The sequence below is a fragment of the Colobus angolensis genome, unplaced genomic scaffold (assembly GCF_000951035.1).
Source record: "Colobus angolensis palliatus isolate OR3802 unplaced genomic scaffold, Cang.pa_1.0 Scaffold46, whole genome shotgun sequence".
Taxonomy (NCBI): Eukaryota; Metazoa; Chordata; class Mammalia; order Primates; family Cercopithecidae; genus Colobus; species Colobus angolensis.
The window spans coordinates 7303015-7322522 of record NW_012118043.1 but is presented as its reverse complement, the minus strand read 5'-3'; the positions used below and the strand labels follow the sequence as shown (position 1 = coordinate 7322522).

The 19508-nt window shown below is 40.4% G+C and overlaps 1 protein-coding gene across 1 annotated transcript in view; it reads right to left on the bottom strand.

Annotated features, from left to right (window-relative positions):
- Positions 1-12702, bottom strand: part of RBP2 (retinol binding protein 2, cellular) — a 28935-nt gene extending 16233 nt beyond the window's left edge. The window contains exons 1-3 of the mRNA XM_011958112.1: positions 12672-12702; positions 12478-12572; positions 8084-8207 (exon numbers count right to left, since the gene is read on the bottom strand). Coding sequence (XP_011813502.1) covers positions 8084-8156 — 73 coding nt within the window. The 5' untranslated portion in view covers positions 8157-8207; positions 12478-12572; positions 12672-12702. The remainder of the gene's footprint in view (positions 1-8083; positions 8208-12477; positions 12573-12671) is intronic.
- Positions 12703-19508: the final 6806 nt, after the last annotated feature.

Genomic DNA, 19508 nt, shown 5'->3' with positions numbered 1-19508 from the left:
CAAGTCTATTTCCACTCAATGGATGTGGAAACTGAGGCCCTGAGAATTTAAGTGGTGGGCTCAGAGCTACCCAGTTAGGATAGCACTCCTGACGACTTTTTTACGAACACATTCTGTTGTCATTTATAACTAACGCCCCCCTCCCCAATAAAAAGTATTGCTTGTCCCTGGTTGCATAGAAAGGTAAATCACAGCTAAAAATATCTATTGCTGACAGAACTGGTTTGTCTTGGAAACACCATCTCTAGTCAATCTTTCTGACCAGTGCCGGGGGAATCTTATTTGAAGACTATGCAAATGGAATCAAGCATCACTTCTCTTCTGGATTGAAAAATGGCTTGGCCTCTTGGCCACCCTTCAGTGTTTGCACAACCCAGTAAATCATGTCACCTCTGCTCTGCCCCAGGGAAGGTAGCCAAATGTTCTGTTGGTGGACTCCTGATATTTCTAATCAAAAGGGTTTAACTGTGGTTGTAGAACACACACACACACACACAGACACACACACACATACACACAGACACACACACATACAGATTATAAAAACACTTCCTCTTCGTACTTTGCAGAGAAAATTATTTTCCTGGTATGGTATTTTAACACCAGGGTTATCAAGCATGTTTTATCTCCGTTTCTGGATTAAGGGTATCTCTGAGTCTGATTTATAGCCAGGTGAAATGAATTTCTATCTCAGAAGGAAAGGTCCAAAGGCAAGCTATTTCTGAATAATATATATGGCTTTTAGCTGCTGCAGAAGGAAAAAAACAACACTGACGTGACTTTATTAAAGCATACTTTTCATAACTGCATTTTGAACAATACAAGCCATAAAGGTGAAATATGAGTATGCTACTCAACATTAAAATGCTGTGTAATGTGCTTGTGAAAAAAGCTAAAGTTGCAGGCGAAAAGGGCAGGTGCTCTTTGTAAATTAAAGAGCAGAGAGGCACAAGTATTCATCATATGAAATCTGAGAACCATTCAAAGTGCAGCTTTGATGGGCTTCAAACCTGGACTCCTTAATTCTCAAATCATTGGCACTCTTAGGCAATTGTGAGAAGCAGAGTGTAAGAACAATTTTCTCCTTTTTTCCATGCCACTTCCTGCTCCAGAGAACACATTTGAAAGGAATTAGATGAGATCCCTGCCTGCTGCCTCCTCTCACTTCCTTCTAGGCACTGGGGGCAAGCTGGAGACCCTGGTGTGTCTCCCTGCTCCTTATGCACAGTTTCTCCTCTCCATTCTTAGTCTACTGCATACTTACTGGGATGGACATTAGGGTGGAGGTGATGCCAACACATGCAAGGGGAGACCTGTACAAAGGGATAGCACCTATCATTATCTAGGCTTTTTCCATCCCTCAGCATTTCCCCTTTGAAAGTCCTACTAGGTACCATATGGTTCAAGTAGAGACTGGCAAGGTGTATACCTTCATTGACTTGTGAGCACCATCAGGAATCCAGATTTTATGAAACAAATTCTTCATTGGAGCATCAGATATCTATTATCTATCTATCTATCTATCTATCTATCTATCTATCTATCTATCTATCTATCTATCTATCTATCTATCTATCATCTACCTACCTACTCATTTTCACCCAGGGACTCTGAGTGATTCTCTTGCGATGTTTCTGAGGGTCCTGCCTATTTACTTTGGATGTCTTCATTTGGACATACCTTGTTCACAGTGAAGCTCTTTCTTCCCTACCTCCATGTTTTGTACCTCCACCAAGAACAGTGTTGAGAAAAGGGCTGTGGGTGTTAGAAGCAGATAGCCTGGGCTCCTGTCTTAGGCTCCATCATTTCTTAACCACAGATGGCCATGGACTAGTCTCTCCACTTCTCTGGATTCCTCACCCCATAAAATGGAAAGCATTTCTTCTGTATTTACCTCTGACCGTATCCTGAGCTCCATATCCCATATCAAAGTGCCAATTTTAATACTCCATTTGAATGTGTAACAGATATCTGAAACCAAAATATGCAAACCAGAATTCTTAATGCATGCTCCCCCACCACCCCAGCCTGGTCCCTCCCCACCAAAACTCACTCCTCCTGGTGACTTCCCCATTTCGGGTAATGGGATTGTCATCTGCCCAGTTATTCAGGCCTAAGTCTGGGACCCAAATTCATTTCTATCATTTGCTCTCACTTCATATTCATCTGCAAACCCCGTGAGCTTTATCTCCAAAATATAAGCTGAATCTGTCCTCTTTTCTCCAGCTCCACAGGCACTGCCGTAGCTCAAGCCATGGTCATTTCCTGCCTGGACAACACTGCAGCCTCCTAATGGGTCTCTCGGCCTCTCTGCTTGCAATCTTGCCCTCCTATGATTCATTTTCCATGCTGTGGCCATAGTGATCCTTAAAGAATACAAAGAGGATCAATTTTTCTTCCCAGCAGAAGGCTGGTGTGTGCTTTGCCTTCCGCCTACTTTTCTACTCTTACTCCCCCACCGTACCCACAACTCCTCCGCCTCACACACTTCCAACTCCCAATACATCAGCTTTCTCAAACCCTTGGGCCCAAGTGATTCTCCCCCCTCAGCCTCCTGAGTAGCTGGGACTACAGGCATGTGCTTCCAGGCCCAGCTAATTTTTTTATTTTCTATTTTTTGTAGAGACAGAAGTCTCACTATGTTGCCTAGGCTCATCATGAACTCCTGGCCTCATGTCACCCTCTTGCCTTGGCCTTGGCCTTCCAAAGTGTTGGGATTACAGGTGTGAGCCATCACACCTGGCTTCGTGTTCTTGAACCCAAAACCTTTGCACTTGCTGTTCCCTGTGTTCAGAATAACACTTGTCAGCATTCAAACCCGGGCTCCACTGTCACCCCTTCAAGCCTTCCCTGACCACCAACCACACTCCACTCCATTATTCTTTTAATTTTCCTCCCAGCACTCACCACTACCCAAAATAATCTTAAACTATTTGTTTACTTTCTGTCTCCTCACTAGCATGTAAACTCCATGCCGGCCAGAACTTGTCTCCTCATTTCCCACTATACCGCCAGTGCCTAGAGCACTTCCTGATGTGTCATAGGTGCTCGATACATTTGTTGAAAACTGAATTCACTAAAATGAAGAAATGTATATAAAGCTCTAGTGTGATGCGTATCATGGTATGAGAATAATTTGTGCATGTGCTCACCCATCATGCTAGACTGCAGGCTCTTAAATGGTCAGGATGAGATTTTTGCACATGGCACATATTCGGGAAATATTTTCTGGCAGAGACCACCTAGATGGGAGCTGTCTGACTTCAGCCTCTTAGGGCTTTCCCTTCCTGGTGGAGCTTTCAGAGACCCACTAGAACTGATTGTGATAGCCACGGCACTTTTAAGTCTGTGCATGTCAATTTAAATGAAAAGGATGTTCTTCATAGAAGATAATCCTCACCTGCATTTGTGAGTTAAGAAAATAATGGGTTTTCCCCAAATAGTTACAATATATGGCATAAAAATTTCCTAAAAGATGTATCAATTTAACATTATCCAATTTTTGGACACATGCTTCCCCATCTTCACTGGTTAAAATTATGTGATGGTTTTTCATTTTCTAGGCTGACTCCTCCCTAACTCTTCCTCCTCTAGTCACCAAATCCAGCCTATTTCCTGCTCTGCACATCTCCCTGTTCACCCTTTCTGGGTACTGCTCTCAACACCTTCCCAGGGTCATTGTAACAACCTCTTTAGTTCTCTGACAGTCTGCTGGTCTATTCACTCTCTCTCTGTTAGAGTGAGAATTGATAGCATCTCTCTCCTCTGCATACAATTTCTTCCTAGACCTCTCCTTGTAAGGTGAAGTTCATGTGTAGCACACTGACTTAAGGAGCCTGTTGCTTTTCCAGACTCTTCTTTTGCCTCCTCCTTGCACTTCACCCTCTGGTAACACAACACCTTCTGGTGTCCCAGGCCCATGCCTGTGCACATGCCCATTGGGGCTACGCTTGACTCCATCTCCGCATGGGTAACTCCTGCTCTTCCTTCAAAACCCCACCAAGAAGTACTCAGGAAGCCTTCACTGACTCCATGTACTATAGCTCCTTTCACCACCATGCACACACTTCTTGTTACTATTGTTCTTTTGATTCCATAGCCCCTTTGAGCCCAAGGCATAGAATCTCAACTGGCTCATCTGTGGCAGATTATATTTTCTTAAATGGCTGCGATAACACCTCTCATCCTACATGCTGTTCTTACAATGCAACCTTGACATTCATCCCACTGAGAGGTGGGGTCTATGTCCCTTTTCTTTGAATGCAGGCAGGCTTGTACCACTTCAACCACTAGAATATGGTGGAAGTGGTACCTGGTAGCTTCTGAAGCTGGGTCATAAAAGGCCATGCAGCTTGTATCTCTTCTCTTTGGACACAGCCTGCATGCTGTGAAGAAACCCAGGTCACCTGGGGAGACCACATGTAGATGTTGAAGTCAAGTTAAGGTCTCATCTGCCATCCAGCACCAACTGCCAGACATGCATATGAGTGAGGAAGCCTGAGATGGCTCCAGCCCCAGGTGCTGTCCAATTGCAACCAAATGAGAGCCTTTGAGCAGGAACCATTGGGATGAACCCAGTCAGCCCCCAGAACCATGAGAAATAATAATTAAATGATTGTGGTTGTTTCAAACCACTACATTTTGGGGGTGATTCATCAAACAGTAATAAAAAACAGGAATACCATTTGTGCATGGCTGTAACATGACTCCTTGAGAACAGATTCCAGGGTTGGTTCTGCTTCAGATGGCACAGTCCCTGGCATCCAAGGCACCTTCTAAAGCTTTGATAGAGAAGTTGAATAATTCCCACCTGGGCAGAGTTAATGAACTCTCTCCCAGTATTCTTTCACATTACGGAGACCTCCTTATATCTGTCCTCCTTGGTCTCCCCTTTAAAATGAAGACCACCCCTCTCACTCCTTCATCCCCTGATCTGACCTGAAGGAGGACTGACTTCAGGACATGACAAGTTCCTCAGGGCAAAGGAGGTCACCAGCTGGTTTCCCCACTGTCAAGAAAGAGTCTGGGGTGAGAAACACCAGGTGCCTAAGAAGGCAGGAGAGAAAGTACCACTGACCTTTGGCTCACTCACCTTTTGAACTCTTAATGACATCATTTGTGACAAACCCAAAGGGTGCCATGGTGTGTTACTCTGCTGAGGCTGGTGGCTGAGTCATGTTGGGAGGCCAGTGTGTAGAGTGAGTCACTGAGTTAGTGACAAAGCCAGTTTACTGCCCAACCCCACGTCTCAGTAGAGTTGCTCTACCAGGCCCACAGAAAAAGAAAACTCTCTAGTGCTAGGGGTTAAAGTATTAGAAATCAATGATTCTTAGACAGGGAATGGGCATCATCCTTAACAATAGTCACACATCTGGGGATGTCTACACATACTCTTCCCAAATGCTAAGGGTCTCACTGCTCAAAAGGGTAAGGAAGGCAAGCTTCGTTGACATCTCAGTGTTGGGAAAGCAACCTGCCTTATGTCCTGGGTGTGGAGGAAACTGTTGAGATCTGTTGGGCTGCTTTTGGCAGGTTAGATTGAAGGGGCAGCTCTGCCTCGCCTGCTTCTAGCTGAGCCACCTGAGACCTGTCTTCAGTCACTGCCACGACTGCCCCATGTTCCCATGGCAGGTTGAGAAGGACAAGGGATCCCACCTCAATACACATGGTATTAATCTTAACCAGTGGAGTGTCAGCCTAATACTCTACACTGCAGAGATCATGGGACAAAGAGATCAAATGACTTGCTTATTAGAGTGAAATCAATGTAATGTGATGTTAAATTGGAAGTTTTGGCTAAAGCTTTAAGAGACAATAAATATTTCATACCAAGTAGAATTACAAAGTCCAATCTGAAACCTCAATGATGAAGACATTCAAATATCACATTCACAACTTGTGAGCCCCTCACTCACATTAAAGGTGTAAGTTGGTGTGAAAAGAGTCCAGAGGAAGTTGTTAGAGGTGTTGTGAGAGGCAGGATTTCTTGGAGAGAGGTGATGGTGTACTCTGCATCCTCCCAACCCCCAGGAGGAGAAAGGGAGTGGTAGGAATGTTTGCTTCTCACCTTAAGCCTAGAGAGGTGGGCTTTAGGGGTCCACTCTGCAAAGCCATAAACTAAACAGAACCTAGATTTTAAATCTAAGTCATCATAGGACTTTTCATTATTTAAGCATAAGCAGCAAAAAACACAAGGTTTCTTTCTAATTATATTACTTGACTCTGGCTTATTCAGCATACTCTTGAAACCTTGAAACTTCCAAATAACCCTTGTTAAAGTACTTTTAATTGCTCAAAACCACAACTAAATCCAATATCATCTGGAGGGACAGGCAAAGCTGGGGCTATTATCTCTATTTGCCAGATGAGGAAACCGAGGTTCCAAAAGGTTAAAAAAACTGGTTCAAGGTCCCAGAGCAATCCCTGGACTCTCGTCCCAGCTATGTTGACCCTTCTGCTTTGGTTTCCTCATCTGTATAATCTTGTTCAGAATTCTAGTTCCAAGCTATGCTCCAATCCATTTACCCATGTGTAGAATCAGAATCCCATTTCTATTGGCCACTCCTGGTACTAAAAAACACAGGTGCAACAGGGTTGAGGCTGGGGCTCTGGTAGGAGGATTTTTGCCTCTTTCTTCCTCCCACCAACTATGTTGATGTAAAAATCCTGCTAACCAGAATGAAAAGGAAAGCTATTCAGTGTTAGAAACCAGTGTAAAGAACATGAAGAGGCCAGGCACGGTGGCTCACATCTGTAATCCCAGCACTTTGGGAGACCAAGGCTGGCGGATCACGAGTTCAGGAGATCGAGACCATCCTGGCTAACATGGTAAAACCCTGTCTCTATTAAAAATACAAAAAATTAGCTGGGCATGGTGGCAGGCGCCTGTAGTCCCAGCTACTCAGGAGGCTGAAGCAGGAGAATGGCATGAACCTGGAAGGCGGAGCTTACAGTGAGCTGAGATTGTGCCACTGCACTCCAGCCTGGGTGACAGAGCGAGACTCCATCTCCAAAACAAATAAATGAAAAAAAAAAAAAAGAAAGAGAACATGAAGAAAGAGCTTAGTTCCACAAATATGAAACATATCACAGCTTTCCTTGTTCACTGACATGGTGGACATTTTCAAGCTGGAAATTTACCACACCAAAAAACTCATGATTTCCACTCTTGGAGAGACCTCCCACCATCATATCCAAGTTATTATTGTGCCTCTAACTCCACCCACTGCCATTTCTCTCATTCTACATGTGGAGGAAGTTCCAACGAAGTAACCCCGTATGTGGAGAACTTTAAAGCTAGAAGAGGCGATAAAGAGGCCGCTGAGGGATGGAATAAGGACAGGCAGCCAAAGCCCCTTGCTCAGCACCTGGAGCACAGGAGCCACCCAGCAACTGTGAGCTCCCCTCTGGGGACCCACTCACTCTAGTTCCAGGCAGAACCTGTAGGCTGGGCAGGGCTATGTGTTTTCTGCCAGTTCCACAGGGAACCCACCCTGTGGTGAACTCAGGACACACACCAGTTGGTAGCCCTTGGCCTAGAATCCAGTTCAGAAGTTATATAAGCAGTGGGTTGTTTGTGCTATCTGACAAAAGCCTCTCTTGCCTTCCATGAGCTTGATTTTCCCTAGGTTGAGAGATTTGCTAGCTATTTCTTTTCTGCTTCCCCATTACAAAACTGATAAAAGAACAATGCAGGGGTCATTGGTGGATATTATCAGGTCCAAGTGGTTATCAAAGAGATGGTAGTCACAAGGCAGGGGAGCAACTGGGTTATCCTCTCAAGTTTGGCTTTACTCCGTGTGTGTATATCCTCCTGACGTATACATTCAGTGTATGTTTTCTGTGGGCCAGGCACTATGCTAAGGCATCCTAGACATAATCTCATTTATCATTATTCCCAGTTTCCAGATGAGAAAACTGAGTCTCAGAAAATTTTTATGATCTGCCTAATATTGCACAGCTGTACATGAGGCATGAGGATTTGCACACAGGTCTGTTGAACTCCATAGCAGCACTGTCTGGAGGGCCAGACCACAGTACTCCCAACAACAGCTTCCCTCCCCATCCCCAGTCTCTTCCTTACCCAGAGCCTTCATGTAGCCCTCAAAGTTTTCATTACTCTCCATCTCCCAGGTTCCATTCTGGTCCCTTGTCATGGTGGTGGCCTCTGGTTCAGTGAGGGTGTGTAGTAGATGGCAAGGAGCAGGCTGCAAGGAGAATGTGTTGGAAGGAGCTGCTTTTATAGTCTAGTGGACCAAGTTTATGACTCTGAAGGTAACAGGTTCAAAGGGCAGAAGCACAACTCAAAAGAACTTTCCTTTGCAAAGTTCAGCGAGACTATAGGCAACCCAGGAACAAAGTCCTGGTATGGCCAGGTGTGGGTGTCCCAGTGTCCTGCACCATAAACAGGGCCCTAGAGCAGCTCATTTTTGGCTGGCTGGGCCCCCATGGGCCCCTTGTCCCACACAGAACATTTCATCCATTACTGGAAGAAAGCAAACATCCAGGGTCTACCCCGCTTGTACTATGGGTCACCAATATCCAGGCCTCAAGCCTGGAGTCTATCAGCCGTGAATCCAGCACTCATAGCAAGGCTGGTGAAACTGAAAAGACAGAATTCACACCCATGGAGCTCTACTCTACTCTGTTCCAGGGAGCTTTCATACTTCCTCTTGTTTCAGCTTACAAGAGCTCTGTGAGTTATGTTTAAGCATCCTTATTTCACAGATGAGAAAGGATCATGGAGGTTAAATCACATGTCTAATCACAACTTGTAAGTGGTTGAGCTAGGATTCAAACTCAGATGTGTCGGGCTCCAAATCCTTTTCTTCAACAGTGTGCTAGGTCAGCTTTGAAAGAGGTTTGGAGCCTGACTTGAGAGTCCAACTCTCTCTCGCTTCCCTGTGGAAGTAAGGTGCCCTGTGGACTTCCAAACAGCAGGGTGAGACATGAGAAAAGTGTTTTCGCGAAACATGATTCTGCTAAAAGCAAGCTGAGCCTGGAGGGAGGCCAGATGGAGGAAGAGGGTCAGTGGGATTTTGCTTTAAGATCCAAGGGGAAAGCTGAGGATCACCTGGATCAAAGTAGGGGCATAGCTGGACAAGGACCCTTGGTTCAGGAATGTTCTCCAAATGGGCTGTCCCAATGGAAATGGGTTAGTTTATTGCTCTGACCCTCTATTCCAAGATGTGGTGTCTGAGAAGTGACTGTGAAGAGTGGAGGTGTGGGCTGAGATGGACATACCATGAATTCCCAAAGTGAGACCTATTTTGATGATGACACTGCGGTTCTCATACATGTATCCTTGTGCTATGAAATCTGAGTAAATGGCTCTGTGTGTGGTATGAGGGATATAAAACAGCACATTTATCTTTCAGTAAATATACTGGAGTTAGGAAGACAGAGTGAAAAATGGCCCAGCTGTTGTCAAAAGGCCAGTGGGGAAAGGTAAGGGGTGAGAAAGAAATAACTACCACAAATGGAAAATGAATGGAGGGAGGAAGCAGAAGACAGATAAGAAACCTTGGAGATTCATCCTGTGAGGTCCAGCCAGAAGCTGCTGTAGACTGAGCACTCAGCCTCATGGGCTGGAGAAGTAGATATTCCCTCCCAGGCTCAAATTTCAGGGCCTCCACTGTCCCTCCTGCCGGCAACTGAGTAGCCCATAGGCCTCACCTGTAAGAATGTGTAATGAGAAGCTGGCCTGGTAGGGGAAGGGGTTGGGGGCAAGACAGGAGTTGCTAATTGTGCTAAGCCAGGGGTTTGGGGGTTCATGGGCATTGAGGGAGGAGGAATTAGTCTTGGTGTAAGATGCAAATTTGAGACTGAGATGCCTGTATAAAGCCAAGCACTTGAAGGGCTACTCCCTCATTGAGGGTGTAAATTAGTCAAAATCGGCAGCGACAGACAAGAAAAAAGTTTGTCTATTTGGCATGGGATCTACAGAGGTTAAAAAAAAGTTCTGTTCTGCTCTGACCTTGGTTTGGGGTTTGAATTTATCCTTTCTGCTAGCTAAAATATTAAAATAATAAATGTCATATGCTTGTTAACACTTTAAGGCTGCCAGGAAGAAGTAAATGTAAAAGCTGTGTAGAGGAACACACTTCAAAATCAGATCAACCAGAGTTCTGTGTGATAAAGCCATGCCAAATATGAGCTCATAATCCACAATTGTAACACACACTGACAAACCCACACAGACTGATGCTCTTTGTAACCCACCAAGAGCATCATCAGAAGAAACATGCAGTGAAATTAGATTTCCAGGAGTTTCAGTTAATAAAATCAAATACAGACTACAAAATAATTATGTTTAAAATGAATAAAGAAAATTACAAAGCACTGAAAACATGAAAAAGGAATAAAATAATGTTTTTAAAACATTAAAAATTAAAAAAGAATAGTTACTAAAAATATGATCACTAAAATTAAAAAGGTAATAGATGGGTTAAACAGTTGATTAAACACAGCTTAAGAAAGAATTAGTGAAATAGAAGATGCAGTCAAGGAGATTACCCAGAATATATGTAACACAGAACACACTGTGATGCAAATTTAGATAAAAATAAAATTCTAAAATTTCCCAGAGAGAACAAAGGCCACCACACAGATTACATGAAAAAGAACAAAGTAATAATGAGATCGATATTAGGCTTTTCAACAACTCTGATGGAATATGACAAGGGAGCAATATCTTGTAATAATGAGGGAAAACACATTTGATTAAAATACTAAACCCAGTCAACTATCATTCAAGCATGAGTTTCAGATATACTCTTACCATATAACCTTAGTTTCAGATATACTCTCGTACTTGAATGATATAAAAGTTTCAGATATAATAGCCACAATATGGAAACAACCCAGACTTCCATCAACGGGTTGATGGATAAATAAATTGTGGTATATTCACACAATGAAATACTACTTGACAGTAAAAAGGAGCACTCTCATGATATACACAACAACAGAGATGAATCTCATAGACATTATGCTGAGAGAAAGAAGCTTGACACAAAAGATCATATACTATATAATTTCATTTACATGAAACTCTGGAAAAGAACAAGCCTAATCTACAGTGATATACAATAGATCAGTGTTTGTGGGTCTAGGGAGAGCAGGTAAAGGTAAAACTCAAATCTACCCCTTGATCTGTGCTTTCTTATTGTATGCAAATTATACCTTAATAAAAAAGGTGTAATTATGTTGATTGTTTATATAAAAGCAATTTAGTACAAACTCAAACTAAAATCCTGTATTATACATACATGAATGATGTGAAGTTAACTTGTACTAAGGAGGCTATAATTGCTGATTGACTATACGTTTGTGATGAATATTAGTTTAAGTGTTTTTTTTTTAAATTAAAACTAACCCTTATAGAGCAGAGGTTCTCAGCCTCTAACAAGCATTAGAATCATCTGGAGGCTTATTAGAACACAGATTGCTAGGCTCCATCTCTAGAATTTCTGACTTAATGGGTTTAGGTTAGGGTCTAAGAATTTACATTTTTAAATAAGTTCCTGGGTGCTGCTGCTGCTGCTTGAGGACCACAGTTGAGAACTACTCTTTTAGAATAACAGAAATCAAAGAGGAAATAAATAGAGAGGGAAAATAAAATTCTAAGGTTTGGAGTCAGCCACACCAAGTTTTAAATCTAGGTTTCAGTGCTTCCTAGCTGGGGGATCGCTAACATTTCTGAGTCTCGGATTCATTCTTTGAGAATCAGGGTCATCGTAAGAATTAAACTATACCAAAAAACCAAAAAGCTCTTAACAGAGTCCTGGCACATAATATGTATTTGTTTCAAGATAGTAACTAGATACGGGGGCGACAGATCAAACTCCTGGTAAGTGTGTGACTTGTCCTAGACTCTCAACAAAACACAGCTTCAGCATATTCTTCTGTTTCAGATCTATGCATGTGTAGGAACTGGGGGTGGTATTGAGGGAAAAAGCGAGGGATAGTGGATGAGACAAAGCAATTGCTACTCAATAACTCAGCCACTATTGTCCCCTACACTTTCCATTTAAGGAACACCACAATCTTAAAATTGGTAGCAGAGCCCAGTTTCAAAAGTTCTGTCCTGGCCGGGCGCGGTGGCTCAAGCCTGTCATCCTAGCACTTTGGGAGGCCGAGACGGGCGGATCACGAGGTCAGGAGATCGAGACCATCCTGGCTAACACGGTGAAACCCCGTCTCTACTAAAAAAACACAAAAAACTAGCTGGGTGAGGTGGCGGGCGCCTAGCTACTCGGGAGGCTGAGGCAGGAGAATGGCGTGAACCCGGGAGGCGGAGCTTGCGGTGAGCTGAGATCCGGCCACTGCACTCCAGCCTGGGTGACAGAGCCAAAAAAAAAAAAAAAAAAGTTCTGTCCTAAGGCTCCCAACTCTGTCCACCACACTCACAAATCACATACCTGCACGTTGCATTTTCTCAGTTGCCTGGGTGATTCCATTTCTGAATTTATTTACCTAAGTATTTGTGGAATTCTTCAGGTGACTTTTAAGACTGAGGAAAATGATCAACTATAACCAATCTTTCCAGGTTACAAGAAGCTTTCTGGACACTACATGAAAAAGTGCAGAGGTAGATCTCCCTAGAAGCTTGGTTCTGAGATAAATCAGTCAGCTAAGAGTGAGCACAGCAAGGACTCTTAGGAATTTACCTGCTGTCCTCGGGAGCATCTGACTACAGCAGCTGGGCTCCTGGGCTGGCTTCCTACAGCCAAGCAAGTCTCTCCCTGGCCCAGGCCCAGGCCCACCCAGGCTTGCCAAGCTCTGTCCTGCTTTTTTCTTCCTCTTGACGTAAGAAGGCATTCCCTCAGCAGGCAAAGAGCCATTGGCTGGATGTTTGCTCAGCTAAAACACAGGTTTCCATTCCTGGGCAATGCCCCATGACTTACCCATTTAGCTTAATTGAAGGTTCTGAGTATGAGAACTAGATGCTCCATTAAATTTGTCCTCACATGGAGGCCCCAGGGGACAGTGTGTCTTGGAGTTCCTTCAGTCACTAGGTAGGGCTGTGTCTAGTCTTAATTTTTCATGTAAATTGTGCCCCTTCTTAAGAAGGCAGAACAGGAGAGCAGGGGGATCACAAATCCTCATGCCTCCCAGGGCCACAAGGACTCAAATTGTTCTGGTCCAGGAAGGGGCCCTTCGCAATCCCCTTGTCCTCTCCAACCTCCCCCCGCCCTCTTACAACAGTTGAGAATAGGTAGTAAGCTGGGAGTGGTCAATCCAAACCACCTCTTCCCAAGGGAGCTGTTCCTGCCTCTCTACCAAGGATCCTCGGAATGCCCTTGGCAATCCCACTCAGTGGAACTTGAGATTCCCTGACTTCTCTTTCCACTAGACCTAAGGAATGTCTGACATTTTCATTTGACATATTATGGAAATCTTTGCAAATCATTTCATATGATCTACTTCATTCTTGTTTATTTATTTATCTATTCATGTTTCATTGCATTTTAAAACAGGTATTAATGTAATAACATTCACATGGTTGGAAATTCAAGCAATATTAGATAAACAATGAAAAGTCTGGTTCACTTATGTTCATTTCCCACCACTGCTACTGTGAAACAGGAAACCATTTGTATTAATTTCTTGCATATCTTTCCAGAGTTGCTTTATAAAATCAAATATAAAGATTTATTTTCCCTCTTGTCTTTTTAACCAAAAAACAGAATACAACAAACTTGAATCCTCATTTTTTTTTTACTTAATAGTATCTTTTAAAAAACTAATTATTTTTAATTTTTATGGGTACATAGTTTTTTTATGGGTACGTAAATTTTTTATGGGTACATAATTTTTATGGGTACATACAGGAGGTATTCTGATATTGGCATACAATGCATAATAATCACATCAGAGTAAATGGGGGTATTATCACCTCAAGAATTTATCCTTTATGTTACAAACATTCCAGTTATATATTCTTTTGGTTATTTTTAAATGTACTATAAACTATTGTTGACTTTAATCACCCTGTTGTGCTTTTAGAAAATACTCAATTTTATGTATTCTTTTTTGTACCCTTTAACCATCCCCACTCCCCCTCCCCTCTACCCTTCCCATTCTCTGATAATGATCATTCTATAATACTTTCCATCTCCATGAGTCCAATTGTTTTAATTTCTAGGTCCCACAAATGAGTGAGAACATGTAATGCTTGTCTTTCTGTGCCTGGCTTATTTCACTTAACATAATGTCCTCCAGTTCCATTCATGTTGTTGCAAATGACAGGATCTTGATCTCTCTATGGCTGAATAGTACTCCATGGTGTATATGTACCATATTTTCTTTATCCATTCGTCTGTTGATGGGCACTTGGGTTGATTCCAAAGCTTGGCTATTGTGGCTAGTGCTGCAATAAACATGAAAGTGCAAGTGTCTCTTTGATATACTAATTTCCTTTCTTTTGGTTATATACCTAGCAGTAGGATTGCTGGATTGTATAGTAGCTCTATTTTTAGCTTTTTGAGGAACCTCTATACTGTTCTCCATAGTGATTGTGCAAATTTGCATTCCTACTAACAGTGTATCAATGTCCCGTTTTCTTCACATCCTCATCAGCCTATTGCCTGTCTTTTGGATAAAGCCATTTTAACTGGGGTGAGACGCTATCTCGTTGTAGTTTTGATTAGCATTTCTCTGATGGTCAATGATGTTGAGCACCTTTGCACATACCTGTTTGTCATTTGTATAACTTCTTTTGGGAAATATCTATTCAAATCTTTTGCCCATTTTAAAATCAGATTATCAGTTTTTTTTTCTATTGAATCGTTTGAGTTCCTTATATATTCTGGTTATTAATCATTTGTCAGCTAGATAGTTTGCAAATATTTTCTTTCATTCTATGGGTTGTCTCTTCACTTTGTTGACTGTTTGCTGTGCAGAAGCTTTTTAACTTGATGTGATCTCATTTGCCCATTTTTGCTTTTGTTGCCTGTGTTTGTGGAGTATTACTCAAGAAATCTTTGCCCAGGCCAATGTCCTGAAGATTTTCCCCTAAGTTTTTTTATAGTGGTTTCATAGTTTGAGGTCTTAGATTTAAGTCCTTAATCCATTTTATTTGATTTTTGTATATGGTGAGAGATGAGTCTAGTTTCATTCTTCTGCATATGCATATCCAGTTTCTACAGTGCCATTTATTGAAGAGACTGTCTTTTTTCCAGTGTGTGTTCTTGGCCTTTTTGCTGAAAATGAGTTCACTGTAGATGTATGGATTTGTTTCTGGGTTCCCTATTCTGCTCCATTGGCCTATGTGTCTGTTTTTATGCCAGTACCATGCTATTTTGGTTACTAGAGCTCTGTAGTATAATTTGAAGGGAGGTAATATGATTCCTGCAGTTTTGTTCTTTCTGCTCAGGATGATTTTGGCTCTTCTGGGTGTTTTGTGGTTTCATTTAAATTTTCCATTTTTTTTTTGTGAAGAATGTCATTAGTATTTTGAAGGTCAGTAGTATTTTGTGAAGAATGTCAATAGTTTATAGTACATTTGGAATTGCATTGAATCTGTAGATTACTTTAGGTGTTATAGCATGGACATTTTAACTATATTGATTATTCATATTCATGAACATGGAATATTTTTCCATTTTTTGGTGTTCTCTTCCATTTCTTGCATCAGTGCTTTATAGTTTTTATTGTAGAGATCTTGTATTTCTTTGGTAAGGTTTATTAAGGTATTGGTTCTTCTTTAAATGTTTGGTAGAATTCAGCAGTGAAGCCATCAGGTCCTAGGCATTTTCTTTGCTGAGAGACTTTTTATTATGGCTTCAGTCATATGATTGATTTGCATATGTTATTTGGTTAGTTATTTTATAGCTGTGTAAATGGGATTACTTTTTTGATTTCCAGGTTGTTTGCCATTGGCATATATGAATACTATTGATTTTTGTATGTTGATTTTGTATCCTGGAACTTTACTGAATTTGTTTATTAGTTCTAATCAATTTTTTTGTGGAGTCTTTAGATTTGCCCAAATATAAGAAAATACTATCTGCAAACAAGGATAATTTGTCTTTTTCCTTTCCAATTTAGATGCCCTTTAATAAATTTATTTCTCTTGCCTCATTGCTCTATCTAAGACTTCTAGTACTGTGTTGAATACTGGTGGTGACAGTGGGCATCCTTATTTTGATCCAGATCTTAGAGGAAAAGCTTTCAATTTTTCCCCATTCAGTATGATATTAGCTGAGGGTCTGTTGTGTATGGCTTTTATTGTGTTGAGGTATGTTCCTTCTATACCAAGTTTTTTGAGGTTTTTCTTTTTTATCATGAAAAGATGTTGAACTTTATCAAATGCTTTTTCAGAATCAACTGAAATGATCATATGGTTTTTGTCTTTCATTCTGTTATATGACATATCATATTGATTGATTTGCATATGTTGAACCATCTCTTGCATCGCTGGTATAAATCCCACTTGGTCATGATGAATGATCATTTTAATGTGTTGTTGAATTTGGTTTGCTAGTATCTCACTGAGAATTTTTGCATCAGTGTTTATCGAGACATTGACCTGTAGTTTTCTTTTTTTGATGGGTCTTTGTTTGGTTTTGTTATCAGGATAATACTGGCTGCATAGAATGGGTTTGGAAGTATTCCTTCCTCCTTTATTTTTTGGAGTAGTTTGAGTGGAACTGGTATTGGTTCTTCTTTAAATGTTTGGTGGAATTCGACAGTGAAGCCATCAGGTCCTAGGCATTTTTTTGCTGATAGACTTTTTATTATGGCTTCAGTCTCATTACTTGTTACTGGTATATTCAGGTTTTGAATTTCTTCGTGGTTCAATCTTTATAGGTTGTGCGTGTCCAGGAATTTATTCATTTCCTCTAGGTTTTCTAATTTATTGGCATATAGTTGCTCATAGTAGTTTCTAATGATGCTTTAAATTTCTGTGGTATCAGTTGTAATGTCTCCTTTTTCATTTCTGATTTTATTTGGATCTTTTTTCCTTAGTCTGTATAAAGGTTTGTTGATTTTATTTATCTTTTCAAAAAACAACTTTTTATTTCATTGATCTTTTGTATTTTTTTCATTTCATTCATTTATTTCTTTTTTTCTTATAAGAGATGGATTACTTTTAATGTTATAGCATCAAGAGAAGAGTCTCAATTTGAATGCCATTGGAGTAGGAAGAAAAAGCATACTGAATGTATAGCAGGGGCTCAACAAATAAGTTAGTTATTTGGTAAGCAACTTTAGAAGAGCAGTTTTGGAAAAGGCTAAAAATTAATTCCTGAAATACATCTCTTTAAAAAATAAGCTCTATATTTTTCTATATAAAGTTTTTTTTTAATTGTGGGGAAATTTATAAAATATGCAATTAACTAAAGTACAATATGGTGATATTTACTGTATTTGTAATATTGTATAAACACCAGCTCTAATTTGAAAGCTTTTTTATCACTTCACAAAACAGCCATACATAGTCACTTCCCATTTCTCCCTCTCCCCATCCTCTGGTAACCTCCAATCTGCTTTCATTTCTATGGATTTACCTATTCTGGATCATAAAGCAAACCATACAATGTATGTCTTTTTATGTTGAGCTTCTTTTGCTTAGCATAATGTTTTCAAGGTTCATTCAAGTTGCAGCATATATCAGTACTTAATTCCTTTTTATAGCTGAATAATATTCCATTGTATCTATATAACACAGTTTGTTTATCCATTCATTTGTTGATGAACATTGGGTTTCTACCTTTGTCTGCTATAAACAATGCTGCTATGAACATTCAATTGCAAGTTTTTGTGGGCCTATGTTTTAATATCTCTTGGGTATATACCTAGCAGTGGAATTGCTGATATATAAATAATTCTGTATTTAACTTTTTAAGGAACTTCTAAATGTTTCCAAGTGCCTGCACCTTTTTAGATTTCCACTAGCAATGTATGAAGACTCTTATTTCTTCAGTTCACTAACACTTGCATTTCTTTTCTGTTCTATTTTTTCAAAAATATATAATTTCAATATATTTTGGAACACAAGTGGTTTTTGTTTACATAGATGAATTGTATAGTGATGAAGTCTGAGATTTTACTGCACCCGTCACCTGAGTAGTGTACAGTGCACCTAATATGTAGTTTCTTATCCTTCACCCCACTCCCACCTTCCCCATTTCTGAGTCTCTAAAGTTCATTATACCACTCAGTATACCTTTGCATACCTATAGCTTACCTCGCACTTATAGGTGAGAACACACCATATTTGATTTTCCATTCCTGAGTTACTTCGCTTAGAATAATGGCCTCCAGCTTCACCCAAGTTGCTGCAAAAGAGAGCTTTCATTCTTTTTAAGGCTGAGTAGTATTCCTTGGTGTTATATATATACCACATTTTCTTTATCCACTCACTGGTTGATGGGCAGTTGGGTTGGTTCTATATCTTTGCAATTGTGAATTGTACTGTGATAAAAATATGTGCATAGGTATCTTTTGGATATGATGACATCCTTTCCTTTGGGCAAATACTCAGTAGTGGGATTGCTGGATCTATTAATGGATTACTTTTAGTTCTTTAAAAAATCCCCATACTGTTTTCCATAGAGGTACTAATTTATATTCCCACCAGCAGTGCATAAGCATTCCCTTTTCATCATATCCATGCCAATACCTATTGCTTTTTTTGACTTTTTAATAATGGCTATTTTAGCTGGAGTAAGGTGATATCTCACTGTGGTTTTAATTTGCATTCCCCTGATGACTAGTGATGTTGAGCATTTTTTCATATGTTTGTTGGCCATTTGTGTATCTTCTTTTGAGAAATGTCTATTCATGTCATTTGCTCATTTTTGATGGGATTACTTGTGTTCTTGTGTTTTGTTTTTTTTCTTGCTGCTTTGTTAGAGTTCCTTGTAGATTATGGCTATTCCTTTTTGGATGCGTAGCTTGCAAATATTTTCTCCCATTCTATGGGTTGTCGGTTTACTCTGGTAATTATTTCTTTTGCTGTGCAGAAGCTTTTAAGTTTAATCTGGTCTCATTTATTTATTTTTGGTTTTGTTGCATTTACTTTTGTGGTCTTAGTAATAATTATTTGCCTAGGCCAATGTCCAGAAGAGTTTTCTCTAAGTTTTCTTCTAGAATGTTTATGGTTTCAGGTATTTTATTTAAGTCTTTGATCCATCTTGATTTGATTTTTGTATATAGTGAGAGATAGGCATCCAGTTTCATTCTCCTACATGTGGCTATCCAGTGTTCCCAGCACCATTTATTGAATAGGGTGTCGTTTCCTCAATTTATGTTTTTGTATGCTTTGTTGAATATCAGTTGGTTGTAAATACTAAGTTTTATTTCTGGGTTCTCTATTCTGTTTCATTGGTCTATATCATCTATTTTTATATCAGAACCATGCTGTTCGATTAGTATAATCTTGTAGTATAATTTGAACTTAGGTAATGTGATGGTTCCTATTTGATCTTTTTCCTTAGGATTGTTTTAATTATTTGGGCTCTTATTTGGTTCTATATGAATTTTAGGATTTTTTTTTT